Source organism: Scaptodrosophila lebanonensis, unplaced genomic scaffold (assembly GCF_003285725.1).
Source record: "Scaptodrosophila lebanonensis strain 11010-0011.00,11010-0021.00 unplaced genomic scaffold, SlebRS2 tig00000085-arrow-pilon, whole genome shotgun sequence".
In the NCBI taxonomy this organism is placed as follows: Eukaryota; Metazoa; Arthropoda; class Insecta; order Diptera; family Drosophilidae; genus Scaptodrosophila; species Scaptodrosophila lebanonensis.
Window position 1 is genome coordinate 1338776 of NW_022060564.1, and position 19054 is coordinate 1357829.

Sequence of the window (19054 nt, forward strand, 5' to 3'; positions counted from 1 at the left end):
TGTTTGCTAAAAATTGCTCATCAGCCTTGTCATTTGCTTTAACTTCAAACACTAGATCGTTCAGTTGAAAATATTTATAAGTAAAAAATTCAATTCAATTCCATTGGAAAAATTCAACAGTTAAGAATTCCGGTAGTTTTTCAAAGTTCCGCTCGCCTTTCAACAAATCCAAATTCAAAATGTGTACGCGTGATCCAGCTTCCAACCAATTGATTGATTACAAGACCAATGATGCCGAGGTGCAAAAGGAATGCACAGCCTCGACGGGTGTGCCTGTGGGCGTTAAGGATGCCATACAAACGGTGGGACCACGGGGTCCGGCCTTGCTTCAGGATTTCATATTTCTAGACGAAATGGCTCATTTCGATTCGGAGCGTATACCCGAACGTGTGGCCTATGCCAAGGGTGCTGGGGCTTTTGGGTATTTCGAGTGTACCCACGACATTACGAAGTTCTGTGCGGCCACACTTTTCGATCGCATCAGGAAGCGTACGGCCGTTGCGATGCGCTTCTCTGTGGCCTGTGGGGAGAATGGATCGGCGGATACGGTCCGTGAACAGCGTGGCTTTGCAGTCAAGTTCTATACTGAGGATGGCATCTGGGATATAGTGGGCGCCAACATGCCCGTCTCATATGTGCGTGATCCGTCGCTCTTTCCCAGTCTGGTGCATGCACAGAAGCGAAATCCTCAGACCCATTTACGTGATGCCGACATGTTTTGGGACTTTATGACGCTGCGGCCCGAAACTTTGCACGCCCTACTGATGTATTTCAGTGATCGTGGCACCCCAGATGGCTATCGCCACATGCATGGCTATGGAGCGCATACCTATCGCATGGTGAATGCAACTGGCGAGGCGTTTTACGTGAAGTTCCACTTCAAGACCGATCAGGGCATCAAGAACTTGGACACACGACGCTGCGATGAGCTGGTTGCCCACGATCCCGATTATGCCATCCGCGATCTATACAACGCCATCAAGAAAGGCAACTATCCCAGCTGGAGCATGTACATACAGGTTATGCTGGGCGAGGAGGCCAAGAAGTGTCGATTCAATCCGTTCGATGTGACCAAAGTTTGGCCACAAAAGGACTATCCGTTGCTTCCGGTGGGAAAACTCGTGCTCGATCGCAATCCCACCAACTACTTTACCGAGGTCGAGCAACTAGCCTTCAGTCCCGCCCACATGATACCCGGCATTGAAGCGTCGCCGGACAAAATGCTTCAGGGTCGTCTCTTTGCCTATGGAGACGCCCAGCGCTATCGTCTGGGCACCAATTACATGCAAATACCCGTGAACTGCCCTTATCGAGTGCATGTGAAGAATTTCCAGCGCGATGGTCACATGACGGTCAACGATAATCAAAACGGAGCCCCTAATTATTGGCCCAACTCCTTCTGTGGGCCGAAGGAGAGTTCGCGTGCACTGGCCTTGCAAACCTGCTGTCCCATCACCGGCGATGTCTATCGCTATGGCAGCGGCGATACCGAGGATAATTTCAGTCAGGTCACCGATTTCTGGACCTATACACTGGACAATTGTGGGCGCAAGCGCTTGATACGCAATATGTCCGAGCATTTGTGCGAAGCGAGCCAATTCCTGCAGGAGCGGGCCGTAAAGCTGTTCACCATGGTCCACGCCGACTTTGGACGCCTGATGACCGAGGCCTTGAACACGGCCAGAATATCCAAATTCTAATTCAGTTTAATTTCTTGTAGAGCACTGCAATTGCAGCGGCATTGTTTGTGTAGTTTTTGGGAGCTGGTTCTCAAATAAATACCATACACGTGATAGAATAATAGTCCCTTTGCTTGCCTTAATTGATAGATAAAATATAATTTCATGAAATTATATTGAAGTTGGATATTTAGTTTTTGAAAACGTATTCGATCTGAAAAGTTGTCAGTTCTGAGTTGAAATTAGAGAGGTTTTTGAAGTATGAAAAATTTGGCAATAAATTAGTCCATCAGAAGTAATCGATTATTAAAGTCTTAGACTTTACTTAAATTTATATTTTCTAAACTAAAGTGTAGTTTATATCGATAAATATGTGGATATAATATACGAGTAGAGGCTTATTAATTAGAGGCTTAATAATTCCTAAAGACTGATCTGAAAGAGATAAATAATATAAGAGTTGTGTTGGAAAAGGGAAAGATTTTTGTGCATAATATTAAGTGTATTTTCTGACTATATAAAAATGCAAAGTTTTAGCTTGTTATCGAAGAAATAATCTAAATAACAGTGAACTCGTATTGGGAATGAAAACTAAAACAATTCACGAAGTTTTAAGCAGTTGATTTGACACTGCGACCAATTACAAGTATAATAAGTATGTCTGTTTTTCCAACCTGAGGAATAGAACTCTGCCACCTCTTGCTAAGTCAGATATCTTTGATGAACTTAATGACGTGACAAATATGAATACTTCCTTGTACCATATGCTCTTCTTAACTATCATGTACAGAGAATTAGACTTTCTTTCTCTCTTTCTTGAAGGGGCTTTGGCAATAATATGGATGATATTTATAAGAAACAATTCGGTAATTGGCTGTGTGGCTTCTTAAGAGTTTCTTCAATTGACAAAAATACTATATAATACTCTAATTATAGATATAATTTCATTTTCAACATTAAAGCATTATCCAGGAACTAGAGTTTTTCCTCACTCACACTGAATGTAGGACCTAAGTCCCTTTGTGGGTCCTATCTGTTTTACTTCTTGGCATATATTCTGTGTGTAATAATGGTTGAAGCGTTCCCATTTCTCTTCAACATCAGATCACCTTCCTGACCCCTCCGAAACTTTCACTTTCGTTGCACATAAAATCCCCATAACTTCGACACGTTCCGATTGGCGTCGCTCGCGACAGTCACGAGCGTTCAAAGGTGCTCCAAGGCAATCGGTGGGGTCTGCGTCAGTCGTTCGGAGCTTGATAAGGGGACCGGCCAGTGGAGGCCCATGGGGCTTATCGGCTGTTATGGCACTTCAGCGAAAGCAGCAACAACTACAGGGCCGAAATGGCAAAGAAATAATAAACGTTTGATAATAATCACAATTTCTGTTCTAACATTATCAGCTGGCTGCAAATTTTTCTTTTTCTTTTTTTCAACTACAACGCTGAGAATAGAAAAAACAAGTTTTGCCGCTCTGCGTTTTTGTTGGGCTTATCATGCTGGGTGGCCATATAATGTACATACTATACTCGTGTGTAGTACAGCTTTTATCTGACCTGGGCAGTCAATAAAGCAGCCAAAAATATTATTTCGGAGCCTCTTTACACGATTGCCTACGCTGCAGGCATATCATATTGTTGTTTTGGTTTACGAGTGGCTCATAAAATTTGTTTGTTTATCTAAAAGTGTAGAGCAATATTCCTGCATATAGCCAAACACATACTTATAGTATGGCATGCAGTGCAGGTGTGCGGCACATAAACTCCTTAAACACCCCATAAACCATGGGCTTCCTGCACCCAGGGGGCTCTCTTCTGCAATACTCGCCTAAATGGTGGTAATGGTCGGCAATTCAACAATCATTTCACAAACAAGTCGACTGTCAACTACTTATTATATAAATGGACTGCTTATCAATCCCACACTTAATCGTAGTCATTAAAATTGTAATAGATAGTTGTTTTGATTATGAACTGTTGCCATTTGCAAAGTTTTTAAAACTTATCAGATCGTATTGCTTATTGATTATTTTCAGCTAAACTTACCGCAAAGGTATGATCGTGTAATTGAGCTCATGTGAGTGCCTATAATGAAGCATCCACAAGATTTGACTGTAACCCATGGGCAGCAGCTAATGAAAATCAATAAAGTGGAGAAAATGGAGCAGGAACTACACGAGTCAGGTGAGCCTATTATAAATTTCTTCCTTCCAATTTAAACAAACAATTCCAATTTTTTGAAAATAGCTACAGTTGTTGAATTTTAAACTTATTGAACAAATTGTCGGCAGGCATTTGTATTTAAAATTTAACGGAATAAAAACAACAATTTATTAAAAATAGCACAAAAAAAAAACAAGCGAGTTGGAATAGCCATGTCCGTCTGTATGAACGCAAGCATCTCAAAAAGTAATAGACTTATAATAACAAAACTTCAAATTCAGAATCCTCTAAACCTAAGGAAGGTCAAGTTTTTTTTTTGATGCACCCCTGTGGGAATGGGTTAATTGTTATTTGTAGCTCTGATTTTTAAGCCAAGTGTCGCTTTTTCGAAAATGTTCTGACTATGTGAAATTCTGTTTTTAAACTAATCAGTGAGAATAATTGTTGCTCGTTTAAGAGCATTTTCTGAAAGTGTATGTTCTGGAAATTGGTTAATTCCGATTTTTATTATGTGTGCTTTTCATTAATTGGCTCTTTCCTTTAATGGTGTCCTAAAGTGTTTTATCGTAAGATTCATTTTATTAGATACGCCATCGAATTGTGCCCCACTTTGTCATTCAGCTACGATTTATGTGCCCCAAAAGCTCAAATCATTCGGAAATTATACGACTATTATCATAAACTATACTATACTATACTATACTATACTATACTATACAAGTACAATACTATATAGTATAGTTAGAGTCAAAGATCATTTGGCTATTATTGGCGAGTGGCACTCGCCAAAGCGATGCCTAACACGTGCCACGTGCCTGAAAATTCTCAACCAAATTCAAATCATTCGAATAATGCCACATTTCAATGTCAGGTGTACTCGTAGATGTTGTGAAAATTATTAGCTTCGCTTGATAAACCACCTTTCGAATATGACTTGATAACCGTACGATCATTATAAATGTTTATAATTTGTTTTTATTGATTAAGCAAAAACTTGTTGTTTGACATGGCAGATTAAATATATTCGATTAGCCATTTTTATTGTAGCCCCACCCCCACTCTCCTACTGCCCAGCTCACCACTCTCTATAGTATATTGGTTATATAATAGGGAATAGTCAAGGACCTGCCAAGAGAGCTGCTAGAAAAGTCGCGAAAATAACTTGAAAATGAAGCAAAATCGCGCAAAATTAAATGAAATACTTAAAACGTAAACGTAATGTTTAACTTAACCCCGAAGGGTTAAATATGCGCAATAGCAAATATGTGTTGCTAAAATGAAAACGAAAAAAAAACACAAAAAATAAAGAAAAAACAAGAAAACTGAGCAAAGCAAGCAAACTGAAGTGTCGAGTCGGGCCGTGCGCCGGCTGGCGGGCTTTTAATTGTTGAATATTTATAGATGGGCATGTTGACGATCTTGCTGCCTGGCAGACAGGCTGGTTGGTAGGCTGGGCTGGGCTGGACTGGACTGGGCTGGGCTGGGCAGGTGGGGGGCAGTGGTTCTCTAGTGTCACCTTAGCTTATGACATGACGAAAGCGATTTTTAGCTGAAGCGTACTCGTACTTAATTTGATTTGCCAGCTAAGCTAGCGACAGCTCAGCTCGGCTCGGCTCCTTAGCTAAATAAAAACGGCAGAAAAAATTGAAAAGCTTTGCGCACTCAACGTCGTTGCGCATTATGCAAAAAGCAGCAGCAACAACAACAACAACAACAAAATATAAAAAACACAAATAAATAAAAAAGCAAGCCATATAGTTCAGGCAACTGACTGACCGGCTAAACGGCACGACCTGCAGTGGATCACACATACATAGCACTACTTATACTTATACTTATACTTATATATTCACCATATAGACAACGTTTGAGTGACTGACTGACTGACTGACTGACTGACTGCCTGATGGACAGATGGACAAATGGACAGATGGACAATTCCTAGACAGTTCGCGCACTGATATGATATGGAGGTTATCGCCCAGACGCGAACTCAATTGATTTGCGCTTTTTGTATTTATTTGGTTTTGTTTTCTTGTTCTTGTTGTTGTTGTTGTTGTTTAAATATGGAAAATCTCAGCTCTTGAGCTCATTGTCTGTCTATGTCTATGTTTTCATTGGGGTTTCTGGGTTGCTGTACATACGCCCCTCTTTATAATTAAAAAATTGTGGACTATCTAGATAGCCTATTAACAATTGTGGCTATTTATATACAAAAAGTATAAAAGAGTGCTGCTCTTTTTTTTACGATATCCGCCTTAGACATTCATTAATTTCCATAAAGATAATTGAAGCAGTCTTGCGTCATATTTTTGAAATAAACTAGCAAGTGTTGTAGTAACTTGTTGGAGGTCTTTGAAGGGTTCTCATAACCCAACATTGGTGGCCAACATTGCAAAACAGACACAGCCGATAAGGGTATATTGTTAGCTCAGTTATTTGTTGCCATATGCTTTACACATATATGTACATATAAGTAAATATAGTATTTATTTTGAAAGACTCATATTCTTGCAAGCATTTCTTGAACAATAACGAAGAACTTGCAAGCTATTGAAGTCCTCAACTAAAATGCGTAGAAAATATGCACTTAATTGGGAATATCCATATAAAATACGTGAGAGTTAATTATCAATGTTAAACTACATTAAATATTTAATTTAATAATTTAAGGAAAGTTCTTTAAATAAATATGGTTTATAATTTTCTTTTTGTGCAATTTTGTATGATCTGAAATATTAATTTCGTAATGTTTGTTTTTTTCATTATTTTAAAATCTATAGCTAAATATATTTAATATTAATTTCATATTTCTTAGCAACTTAAATACGCTAATTAGAATTAATAGCTAATAGAATTAATACCTATTCATTTTTATTTTTATTGATGAAGCGGGCAATCGGCCAGAATACTACGGTCTTCTATTATGAAAAGAAACCAAAATTACGTATACAGAATAATGTACGGTTGGGTATAAAAAGTTAAAAGCAACTTTAGACATAATGGCTGATGGGGGTTCCACGGTCTCCAAAATTAGGGATTGACTGCCCCTTCGGATTACAGACAGGTCCAGACGCTCCAAAATAAACCCTTACGGCTTATCACTGAATGCTGCACTAAAACCTAAATCTAGAAACCGTGGAAATGAGCGACTTCGATTTTCTGGCCATCAACCATAATGCGAAGCTTGTCTAGCTTTGCTGAATATATACTAGATACGTTCAGAATAGCCTACAGCCTTAAGACTTAAGCACTGGATGCTCTAATTTTTCCATGTTTAGCAGTGATGAATGATTTTTCTTCTTCTATGCACGCATATACCCAAACCGAACCTTAGGGGTTATCAGAGTATCTTAAGCGCTATTAAGCTATTTTATTTTTGAAATCAACTCGCTCTTCCACTCATTTTAATGTCAATTCGCTACTTTCTATACTGCTCTTAATAGAATTCCGTCTTCCTACTCTGTATTTCACAGTCGGACTTACTCGACTTTTACAATTTCTGTACGCTTTTCAATTGTTTTAGTAGAACAATACTAGTTCTCAACAAATTGCATTAAAAGCTTGCATTGTCCATATTTACAAAGTAATTTATTTACTTAATGACTACAATTTGTGTATAGATAGTAAAACCCCTTTAAGTGGAGCAGAACTTTATAGGACTAATCGGTCTAGAGCGTTTTACTATACGCTTTGCTTTCCTATCGCACTTGCTCAGCGGTTTTCGCCGTTGAGTGCCCACTTGGCCAAGTTCTTTGAGCGACTTCCTATACACTTACGGGTTATGCTCAGCCAGACAGCACTCCCCTACACTTACACTTGAGCTAATTTTTCAATTTAGCCATCTTCTTCAATTGCATACCATGCCTGCCTACATACAAAGGAGCTTTGGTTTTCTCATAGCTTTGAGCCAAACACAATGTATCTCACAGATACTCTCACATGTACGTGGAAACCACTCCATAGTGTGGACACATTTCACTTAAAGTTGTCGCCGCTAAATGAAGTGTAAATAGTAAATTGCAGTCAAACCATTATGAACATCATCATCATTATCGTCATTATCTTCGTTATCATGAACAACAGCTGCCCAGCCAGCCACCCAGTCAGTCAGTTAGTCAGTCACACAATAATAATGATCATGACGCTGATGACGAACAACACATGCAAATCACATGGGCCTACATACAACACATATGCAAAGCGACAACAACAACAACAACAACAGAAAGTATGCAAATAAAATAATAATTTTCGCACAAAATTCACTTAACGAAGTGCATTAAAAAAAAAAAGAAACAACAAAAACTGCAAAAAGGCAAAACCGAAGTGAGGAGAAGTGTCTTTCTTTGCACACTCTGGCTTGGCTAATTTTCATAATTCGCTGGAAATGGCTGGCGAGGGCTTCAGGCCACATGTGGGCACCGGGAAAAGCGACAAGCGACACGAACATGACATGCATTTTATTTTCCATTTTTCCTCCTATACTTATTGCACGATACTACTTATTGTATCTTCAGTGTTTTTCGTCACACCCGTATCTACACACAGTATCTCTCTCTCTCTCTCTCTCTCTCTATCTCTCTCTCTCTCTCTCTATCTCTCTCTTTCCCATTCGGTGTGTGTGTGTGTAGGAAGCTCAGATAGCAACCGCACAGTAGCCGCTGATCCGACCCTTTATGAATCACTGATGTGCTTGCGTTTCAAACCAAAACATATGCGTCATGTCGCACTGCATCTTCCATACTCCCCATAATTCTGTAATTGCGATTTTTGCAATCTCCGCTCCATATGGTAAGCGAATGGCCGTGCAAGTCGCTGACAACAGCAGACGATTTGACTCAGAGACTCAGCAACAGCTGTCTCATTAAATGGAATACAAGTTTTCCGGAATAGGCTGTACCCACTATATACTATATGCATAAAAAGAAGCAGAACGTCTGCAATTGCCAATAATAATGCTTATTAAGAACGGTATAGACAGGCTTGCTCTTAAAAGTGACGTTAAATTCGATTGCTGATCACTAAGATCGCTGAACTCGCTCGGTAAATAATATCCGTAAACCTGTTTGATAAGAAAACTATACTTGTATACAAATCAATAATGAGTTTACGCATGGATTGAAATTGCTTTCTATTTCACATTACCTATAAAAAAGAGGCAGTGTCTTTGGAAACAGAATAATTAATAAGCAGAGAAAATATAAGTTTAAAGAAATTCTTAAACTTTTCCTAATATCTGTGCATTATAATGTTGAAGGAACTGAACTATACTGAATACTGTGATGACATCGCGTTATTGTGGCACCCTTGGCACAATAAGGCATATAGTGAAGATGAAGCGTTGTGAAACTTTTATTATGCTCTACAATATGAAAGTTAATATGAGTTAATGCCATGATGTCATTGATAGATAAGTTGGTAAAAAAAAGTGCACAATCAGTTACCAAAGACATCTTTTGTTATATTCTAGAAGTTTTCGTTTATATCAGAAACTAGTCTATAGGAGAGAGGCAGTCCCTTACTATGTTTGTAAGGCATTTCCTTATTTTTAGCCGAACTAAAACTAGACTAGAACAAGAACTACTGCTTGAGTGTGGAAAAATGAATTTAGAAAACGAGCAAAACTAGAATTAAAATCAACTTGAACTTTTCAAATATTAACTGTTAGTTAGAGCTTAACTTTTTCGTATGTCCCATCTGTCATTCGCTGGCCCACCAAAGTCGCGTTCCATCGGATTGCTGCCATGGCAGAACCATTGGCGAACAAGTGACGCCAATGACACCAGCACCTCCCCACCAGCAGCGAGCATTCAAAATAAAAGCAATCCATACGAATGTATGTACAACAATGCCGCGGACGCTGTTGCTCCGCTGTTTCGTCACAGAAATTCCGCCGTATAGCGTACCGGTTAAAGTACAAAAATGAAAAAGCAGCCGGCGGGCTCCCCTGGCTACCGCCTCGTTGTAGTCGTTGTCGTTGTGGCCGTCGCCGTCTTCTTCTTCTTCGGCGTCATCGTCGTCGTCAACGGCACAATAATGATTGTGCATGAGTAAAAGCATGTGCCACGGGTGTAGAATGACAATCACAAATTATTTTCAATTGAATCAGCGGTATCAATCAACGCTTCGGGCAAGAGCTTGCATTCAGCTCAAGACCGAAAAATTGTCATTTGTTTTTGCGAGTGGCGAGGCGAGCTGTTCAAACCATTTGGCCTGGGAGCCCAAGCGACCGGTACGGCCAGGCGACGAGCCTGGCAGACCTTATCTGCATGCATATGCATACATACATACATACATAGATGAGTGTGCATGTATACACTCAAAGAAAAAGTGCATTGAGTTTTGAAGGTGTGCTCTAAATTGGAAATATCACAGCTAACACAAGCTGATTGCTATATAACCAGAAGCCATAGGAGTACTTGTATTCCTAAAAAGGGCATTCATTTTTAATTTCTTCAGCATCAAGATTAAAAAAACAGCCTTTTGTGAATGACCAAATACTAAAGATAATTGCCATATGAATAAAAACTAAGCATCTTTTGTTTGAAATGTTTCGCAAGCATATTTTTAAAACCTGTTGTACACTTTTGTGCCTTCAATTGGTGCGGACATTCGAAAAAAAAAAAGTTCTGTAAATTTCAATCTCTATCCTTTTTTGAAAGCTTCAGAGTTAACTCATCTAATTATAATTGAAACTTCAAAGTTATCGTAAAATTTAATAACTGTCCAATCCAGGACAGATCTTAAATAAAGTTTAGAGACCGAAGTAAATTATTTATATATGTTTTCGAATTTTAGGAAATTCTAAGCTTAATATTTTCAGCCAAAAGACTAATAATTAAATTAATTATTTTGAATTCCTTTTTCTAAACTTATATATACTATACGATACTTGATAAGTCTGCACGAAGAAACGAAACCATTAGAGCACACTGAGGAATAAATAAATGTGTACATTAATTCTCTAAGTGTACCCACATACTCGCACATACTTAAATACTTATATGCCGCTTGTGTCCAGCCTAGCCACTGTTTCTCACTTGTTATTTATTGCGGCGACTGATAACCAAACGCCTTTGACAGCTCAGCACTATAGCTTACTCAGCGATCGTTGTTGCTGTTCTGCTGTTGTGGACAGTTCTGTCTTACATGTGTATGTATAACAACAACAACAGTAACAACAACAACAACAACAACAAGACATGCGACCTCTGTTGCTACTGAGGCTCGCGAGGAGCTCCGGTTTGATAAGCTCTCGCCGATGTGCGATACGTTTGTTTGCGAAGCTGAAAGTGAGCTGATCAACAAATATAAATATTCATAAAAATGCGTTAATAATTCTACATGCGATTAGTTGAGCTGCTGTTGCTGTTGATGCTGCCATGTAACTGATTAGACGATTTAATGCACTCTCCAGTCGAATTGGGGTTCTAAACATAAATGAGTTCAAAGATTTGGGGCCTGACGTGGGGGTATGGAAAAATTTCGAATTTAAATTGTTAATCATTTGATAACAACCAAGCCAGCACTTCTGAATAGCTGACGAGAGTTGAAGAAAGTCAAACAAAATGCCAAGCACAAGCAATTTCTTTAAGTGCAGAATCAATAACTCTTCTTCAACTTGAAATTAAAACGCCATTTTTAGGCTGCAGCAACAAAATCTAACACGATTCTAGCGATTCCAAATCGCAAAGACATGGGAATATTGGCGCCTTGACGATAGTTTCCCGTTCCATGGCAGCTCTATATAGTTAGAAAGAAAACCATTAAAAAAGCTTTAAATTTTACTTTTCATTACGTTATTCATTTATGAATCGAATAAGCTCAGTATTCAACTGCTTCGAAGCTCAGATTGAAAAATTTTAGTAATGCAAGGCGTGGGTCAAATATGAACAGAATTAATACAGAAATAAAACTCTAAAGCAGCTTTTGTAGCAGAAAACTATATTTGAAAACAAAATTCCATTGAAGTATCTTTTGAACTTATAAAATTTGCCAAATTATCAGCGAAAATTATATTGCTGCCTGGCCATAGTTTTAGGTTTTAAATATAACAAATTAATTATCAATAGCTTGAATTTTATTTGGACTGCTCATAAGATGCCACTAATACTATTGTTCCCATTTTGAAGTGGCTGTCTTTTACACTTAAGCCCTAGTTAGTTTATCCGTTTTCCATGTTATTGTGGACATGTTTTGACTGTTTAATAATATTGCCTTATGCCTTATGGTTATAAATTTTTGTTTTTTTTTTAGAGATTTATAAATTTTCTTAGACCCCCGCAATTTGTGAATTTTAAATTCTTCTTGTGATTGTGAAAGGGGCTTTGCTAACGAACAGCTATCGTTGTTCGTTTTCTTTTCTTTCACACCTTTTGCTGCCTATCTTGTTGTTAATCTCACCCACTTCTTAGATAAGTTATCGCCGCTAGGGATTTCGCTACCATTTGGGAATCGAGTGCCTATGCACTTACCCCCTAGTCGTGATAATCGCCACAAATCTAGGGTCTTATTTTAGCTTATATATGTATGTGCCACGCTAGAGAACAACTTAACAGCTCCATACCTACTGCATGGACACACACACACACATACATAAAAGTAAGTATAAACTTGATGAGTGTGTGTGTGTGTTTGTGTGTTTATTTGAAGCATTTTATATATGCCATTAAACAATTAGAATTATACGTATGTACTAGTATTAGTTTACTGTTCATGCACAGACATACATACATACACAAGTACATACATACATATATAGACGATTAACCTGCGTTGATAACAGACGGCGGCTCGACTCGACTCGACGCGACTCGACTCGTTCGTCTTAAAAGCCGAGCGGCCCGCTTTGCGCATGCCCCGAGGCGCCTTCGTGCCCGCCCGGCCGACTCGTAATCAGCGTAAATTGTTAACAAATTTGCTAAGATGAGTGCGCAATGAAGGCAAGTGCGCCAGCAACAACAACAACAACAATAACAACAAGAACAACTATAGTAATAATATTTATTAAACTTTATGTCTATGTATGTTTGTTTGCACGGCGGCCAACGACGCGAGCTACGCCGACGACTGCAAACGATCGGCACAAACGTTGACGTTGACGTCGGCGTTGACGTTGACGTTGACGGCGACGCCGATGCCGACTTCTATATCTACAACAAATAATATTAAGACAGTTAGTACGTGTTGAGAACATTATTTGAGGTTTAGTCAGTGTTTTGCACTGGGTGGTTATAATACACACAGAGACAGAGACACCGGGAAACGCTGAATCGAGAGTCTTGAGAATTGCCGGTCGGCTTGGAAGAATCTGCATAGAAAATTTCAAAATTATTATTTATACTATATACTACGTATAGTACATATATGTGTATATGTATAAAGGACTGTTGTGAGATAACTCGTCGCTATATTTCCTGTTTGTGATTAATTTGCATTTGTTATGTGTGCACTGCAACATTATTAGAAATTAAATGTAGACGAAAAAACGAAGACAAATAAGAAAACCGTGATATGTAAATATTGGCAGCCACGTCTGTCGTCGCTATTTTCCTTTTTAATTTGTGCAAATATTTAACTTTACTTCAGTGTATATACATACAATTATATACATATACTACATAGTGTGCGTGTGTCTACGAGTAGCTAAAAAAAATGTTCGCCGCAGCTAGAGCAACAACAAGAATTTGTGAAAAATAAATTTTTGCAAAAGTGTGAAGGATTTCAAATATTTGCCACCAAACACATCGCTCGCAAGGAACTAGAGCTCAGCTCTAACAATAAGTACATACATACCTAATATCTAATATTTGTGTGGCATATTTAAACATTACCTAAATGTACGCCTCAATGTTGCCCAGTTTATTAAATATGAAAACCGAGAATCTAACAAATTCGGGCTATGAAGATGCATTTATGCTAGAAGAGAACCTATTGCATATGATGGGTGAGTTATAATTTCACAAATATTATATAGTTATTGGATAACTGCTGCATAACTTCAACTTCTCTAATATCCTTTTTTATTCTTGTGAACACCTGCTTCTACATCATACAAACCCGTCACATTTTCAATTTGATGATTCCATTTCGAGTGCGAAGAAAAATAAAATGATAGAAAAATTAAACATAAGCCACTAATTAGGCTTATTAAAATTAGCAGAACATTAATGCCAATTTTGAGGGATCCAACGCGAATGGGTTGCAAGCTTAAGGCGTTCATACAGTCAAATAGTTTGGCAGCATGGCCGAAAAATAATAATTTTGTAGAGAATCTACGCATCTTTTTTTGTTTGCAATGGATGAGTTACAATGGATGTTAGTTAAATATTGATGCCTGTAGCTCTGATAGTTTTCAAAATGCGTCTCGTCATACAGACAAACATTTGAAAATCATTTTAGTAAGTTATTAAAATATAAGACTAGGACATTTAAGTTTGGGGCTCTGGTATCTATATTTTCCAAGATCGACGCTTTTAAACAGACGATCAAACACACAGAGTGGCGTAAAAACAGATATATATTATTCATTATATAAAATAGAATAATTTCATTGTAGCCATTTACTGCCTTTAATCACAGTAGAGTGCGAAAATAATAACAATAATATACAAATTTATTTAATAAAGTTACAGAGGAGTATATCAGAATTAAGATTATTTCTCTCTCTTCATCTTGCCTTCAGTTCAATTTCTCAAATGTTTATGAAGCAACCATAAACCATAAATTTCAAGTGATGTTACTTCTTATTTAATCAGACCTATTGTTTGAAACAAATAAGGTTAAGGAGTTTATCTTGGAGTTAGTTACCTATATAAATTAGTTGATTTCAATTCGATTCCAGACGCTGTTCGTAAATGTCTTCCAACAGGGTGTGGTAGGCTACTAAAATGAATTTTAATTTGGTAAATCAATATTTTTAATACTATTTATAGACTACTTTTCGCAGCTATTGTATAGAATTGTGGTTTCTATAGAACTGCGATAACATTTTTCTTCTGCAAAAAACAACGTGCCTATCACATTTGCGTTTAGTCACCGTGAGCGGGAATTATCGCTGAAAGAAAGTTAATATTAGATGTCGCTATATACTATACATATTTTTATAGCCTGTACCCAAAGGGTGAAAGGCTATACTAGTTTTGTGCGCATGTATGTAACACACAGAAGGAGGCGTGGCAGACCCCACAAAGTATATATATTCTTGATCAGGATGAGAAGACGAGTCGATATAGCCATGTCCGTCTGTCCGTCTGTCCGTCTGTCCGTCTGTCCGTCTGTCTGTCTGTCTGTCTGTCTGTATGAACGCAAGGATCTCCGAAAGTATAAGAGCTAGAATAACCAAACTTGGTATACAGATTCTCCTGAGACCGAGAAAGGACGAGTTTGTTCATTTTTTCTGATCCACCCCCCCACTCCCCCCCTATTAACGATTTTCTATAACTCCCGTAATTCTTGGAATTTTGAACTGAAATTTGGTAGACACATCCAGTTAGTAATTGTATATCCGTATACCAAGTTTCATTATGATAGAATGATTGGAAAGAAAGTTATAGCCATATAACCAGGCCCAATGCACACATACATACATATGTACAGTACACAAACACGCATAAGGCACGATTCTGATGTAAATGTAAATGTATCTATGCATGCATGGAATATTTAGTTAATTAATTAAATTAATTTAGTTAATTAATTAAATTAAATTAATTAATTAAATTAAATTAATTAATTAATTTAATTAAATTAATTAAATTACTTTTTTGTGGGGTGGTACAGGGTATTTAAGAGTTGAGCCTGCTCGACTTTAGCATTCCTTTCTTGTTTTTAATAATTTAATTTCTTTTAAATTTTTTTTTTTTTTAATTTTTCCTTTTTGTGGAGAGTACAGGCTATTTTACTGTCGGGCTTGCTCGACTGTAGCGTTCTATCTTGTTATAATTTTTATTTTAACCATATTGTCAAAATTGCTATGCGAACAATCGATTGGCACTGATAAGATAGAAGTAATGGTGTTTTTTTCGGCTCGGTTTTATAATCACAAATAAGTGGCAACATGAGGAATAAATCAAAATCAGGCGATATGTTCGTAATATTCTTTTTAATGATTTAAACATATTGTGTTGCTTTTTCCACGATAAGAAACAGCACTTTCGGGTGTGCCTCTTCGTTTGACGAGCCCACTTTTAGTTGAAATCCGTAGTATGCCGAAGAACAAACTATTCACTATCGCTGCTGGACTAGATTTGGGGTATTAATGGCTATAATCTTTGACTTTAAATGGCTGGCTTAGCGTTTCCATATCTGAACTCTGTTGTCTGGATTTTAAGATAATGCCACACATTTACATAGTTTGCTTCTTTTATTATTTTTGATGATAAGATTTCGCTCAAATGGACGTACAAATATAAAGTTGCAATCAACATAATATGCGTCGCATATTTATTTTTAGATTATGCATAATGCCGAATTGTGGGTAGCTCTCGAAGTTGCTCAAATGTCCGAAATTTTCATATTTCATATTAGTTGTCGCATAGATGATGTGGAAAAAAGAAATAAGCAAACACAATAAAAATATTTCTATGCTCTTCACACATGAATGATTAAGTTAATTGTTAACTGGTGCTGCATTGAAAATCTGTCTGAATACGTCAAATTATTGACGACTCTGCTAAATATTACCATATAGCTGGATACATACATATGTATTTATTGCCAAGGTGATGCGCCATGTAACCCTGCGACCCCTTTCTGTCCCACAACAGCAACAATTGTAATAATAACTATAACAACAACAATAAAGTCGACACACGTGTTGTACTTAATTTCTTGTAATTATTCAGTTACCTTATAAAATAATCATCGGCTAACCAGTAGTATTTATCTAACCGGAAATACTACTAGACATAGAAATACAGACATATTTATATTATAAATGGGTATCCATATCCCTTCTTGAAAGACATTTAGACTAAGAATTGATGGGCTCTATATTTGATTTAAAATATATTCCCATATTGTGAAGTGCAGCTTATGGTCAAGCTATTAGGGATTTGTTTGAAGTGGCCTTTTAATCTTCTGGATGACTAATCGAGGTACCAATAGGCAAGGTGGTAGGCTTCCTAATCTCCTGAGCACCTTGTGATTAAAAGGGCGCTATCTGTGTAGGAATTTACTTTATACTATAACTTTAAAACAATAATATTTGCTTGCCGCTAATAACAAATGTCAAATACTAAGAAGGGGGTTTCGAGAAGGGCCATGATTTCAATTTGTATTTAATGCAAATTTATAATAACTACAAAAATGTGTAGTTGATTAAAAAATAATGGCAAAATATTATTTGCTAAATAGAGGAGCTATTTGAACTAAATATGGAAGGTGGCAGGAAATTATAGACAAATACTGTAATAAAAGTAGAATAACCAAAGAGTTCATTTTTGTTTTTAGATTTCCTACATTAGTTTGTGTGGCATGGGGCGTATGCGCAATATGGCATTTAAAGTTCTAAACTATTCTAAATAGTATATTTGCTATAAAACCCATTCTAAGCAAACAAACCTAAGCCGAAGTCAGAGGAAGAGCACATACATATACAGACTTGTATATACGTGAAGTACTATATATTCATATTCTGAGACATTTGTCCGGCGCGCGATTTACGAGCGGGCTTATTTTATTAAAGCTTATATGTAAGAGTCAAGTTCTAAATGTCGTTGTCTATGTAGTTTTGTGTGTGTGTGCCACGCAGTTCAAGGCCAAAACTGTTTAATTGCAAGCGACTATTAAGAGATACAAATGTATCTGAAACACGTTAGCGCCCAATTAAATGACAAGAACGAGATTACAGAAACAAATACAACTGCAAACATACTACTACTATATACGATTATAATGAAAATTACACTTGACTTGATTTTTTTGAGGCGCCGTCATTTATTTGTTGCTGTAGCTTTAATTTATATGTAATCAGGCATATACGATAGACACAATAGCCAGACTAAGCCGTTGTGCAAGTCATATACTATATGTTCTAATATATATGATTGGTCCACTGTGCTGTTGTTATTATTGTATTTGTTGTTATATGTAGTCGACGCTTGAGTGTGTGTGTTGTGTTCTTTCAAAATAACAATTTAATTGAGACGTTTTTAGTATTTTAATTATACACAATAAGTGTGCAATTATTAGTCATAAAACTAATGAAATGGCAATAAAAATCGTATCTCATGTGCAAGTGCAGCTAAATGGAAAGGAGCTCTTAATACGCATATAAAGCTGATTGAAGTAAAATTAAAAATGTTCTTTATACCAAGAAAAAAAATCTATTTGAAAAACAGACAGTAAGACATGTACATTTAAAGTCCCAATTAAGCACAAAATTGTTCACTTTTGTCCGAAATTATTAAACAAAGAAGCAACGAAAAGGAAAAGGAAAAAGAAACGCACTAAAAAGTTGCTAAAAATTTTAAGAACATATTTAATTAAAACTAGAAAAAGTACTTAAACGCATTAAAAGTAAGACCCTTAGATCTTAGCTCATTAATACTGATTCTACTTTTCTTTGGACTTCCAAATAACGGCGCTATATTTATAAGTAAATGAATTGATAACAAATGTGCAGTGCTTTAAAACCTATTTGACAAAAATAAAGATATCTTTTTAATTATTATTGAACAATTCTAAACTTTTATAAGCACCTGAACGGCATTTAATTTTAACCATTTCCTATATTAGACTAAAAGAGGTGTTGCAAATTTTCGTCAAAGGCATACAGTTCAGAGGTTTTAGAGGCATTCAAAGTTCAAGGATACAATTCAAAAACTCTTAAACTTTTAGTGAATTAATGAATAAAATCAAAACAATCTATATTCAAAGTGGATCATGATCGCAAAATGCCCATATCTAGCGTAAAGTAGTAACTGCACGTCGAATAAGTGATCAGTATTCTAAGACTTACTGCAAACTACGCTCTATTTGTGTCGCTTGTGATCAGTCTAAATAAATAGAACCCTTCCATAATTGTGGCGACAACAACACCGCAAACTATTGGAACTTCCCAGTATGCAAGAAGCTCAAAAGTCGCATAGAAACCGCGCGTTTTTATGATTATATCAGTGTACTGTAGCCACACATCAAGTTTTAATATATGTATGGCACTACGGGCCCTGGGGTTTCTCGGATCAAGGCCACAAATCGCACCTCACA

General features: G+C 37.0%; 2 protein-coding genes across 3 annotated transcripts in view; both read left to right on the forward strand.

The window, feature by feature from the left end:
- Positions 1-19054, forward strand: part of LOC115626604 (transcription factor HNF-4 homolog) — a 35563-nt gene that overhangs the window by 2125 nt on the left and 14384 nt on the right. The window contains exon 2 of one of the 2 annotated variants that reach the window (XM_030521996.1): positions 3715-3862. In XM_030521996.1, coding sequence (XP_030377856.1) covers positions 3769-3862 — 94 coding nt within the window. In that variant the 5' untranslated portion in view covers positions 3715-3768. Of the gene's footprint in view, positions 1-3714; positions 3863-13155; positions 13791-19054 lie in introns of those variants that run through there. The other variant, XM_030521995.1, reaches the window with a different exon arrangement.
- LOC115626605 (catalase) lies at positions 87-1803 on the forward strand. The gene has a single exon (XM_030521997.1). It carries the CDS (start codon positions 180-182, stop codon positions 1698-1700), a length of 1521 nt encoding a protein of 506 aa, XP_030377857.1. The 5' UTR covers positions 87-179; the 3' UTR covers positions 1701-1803.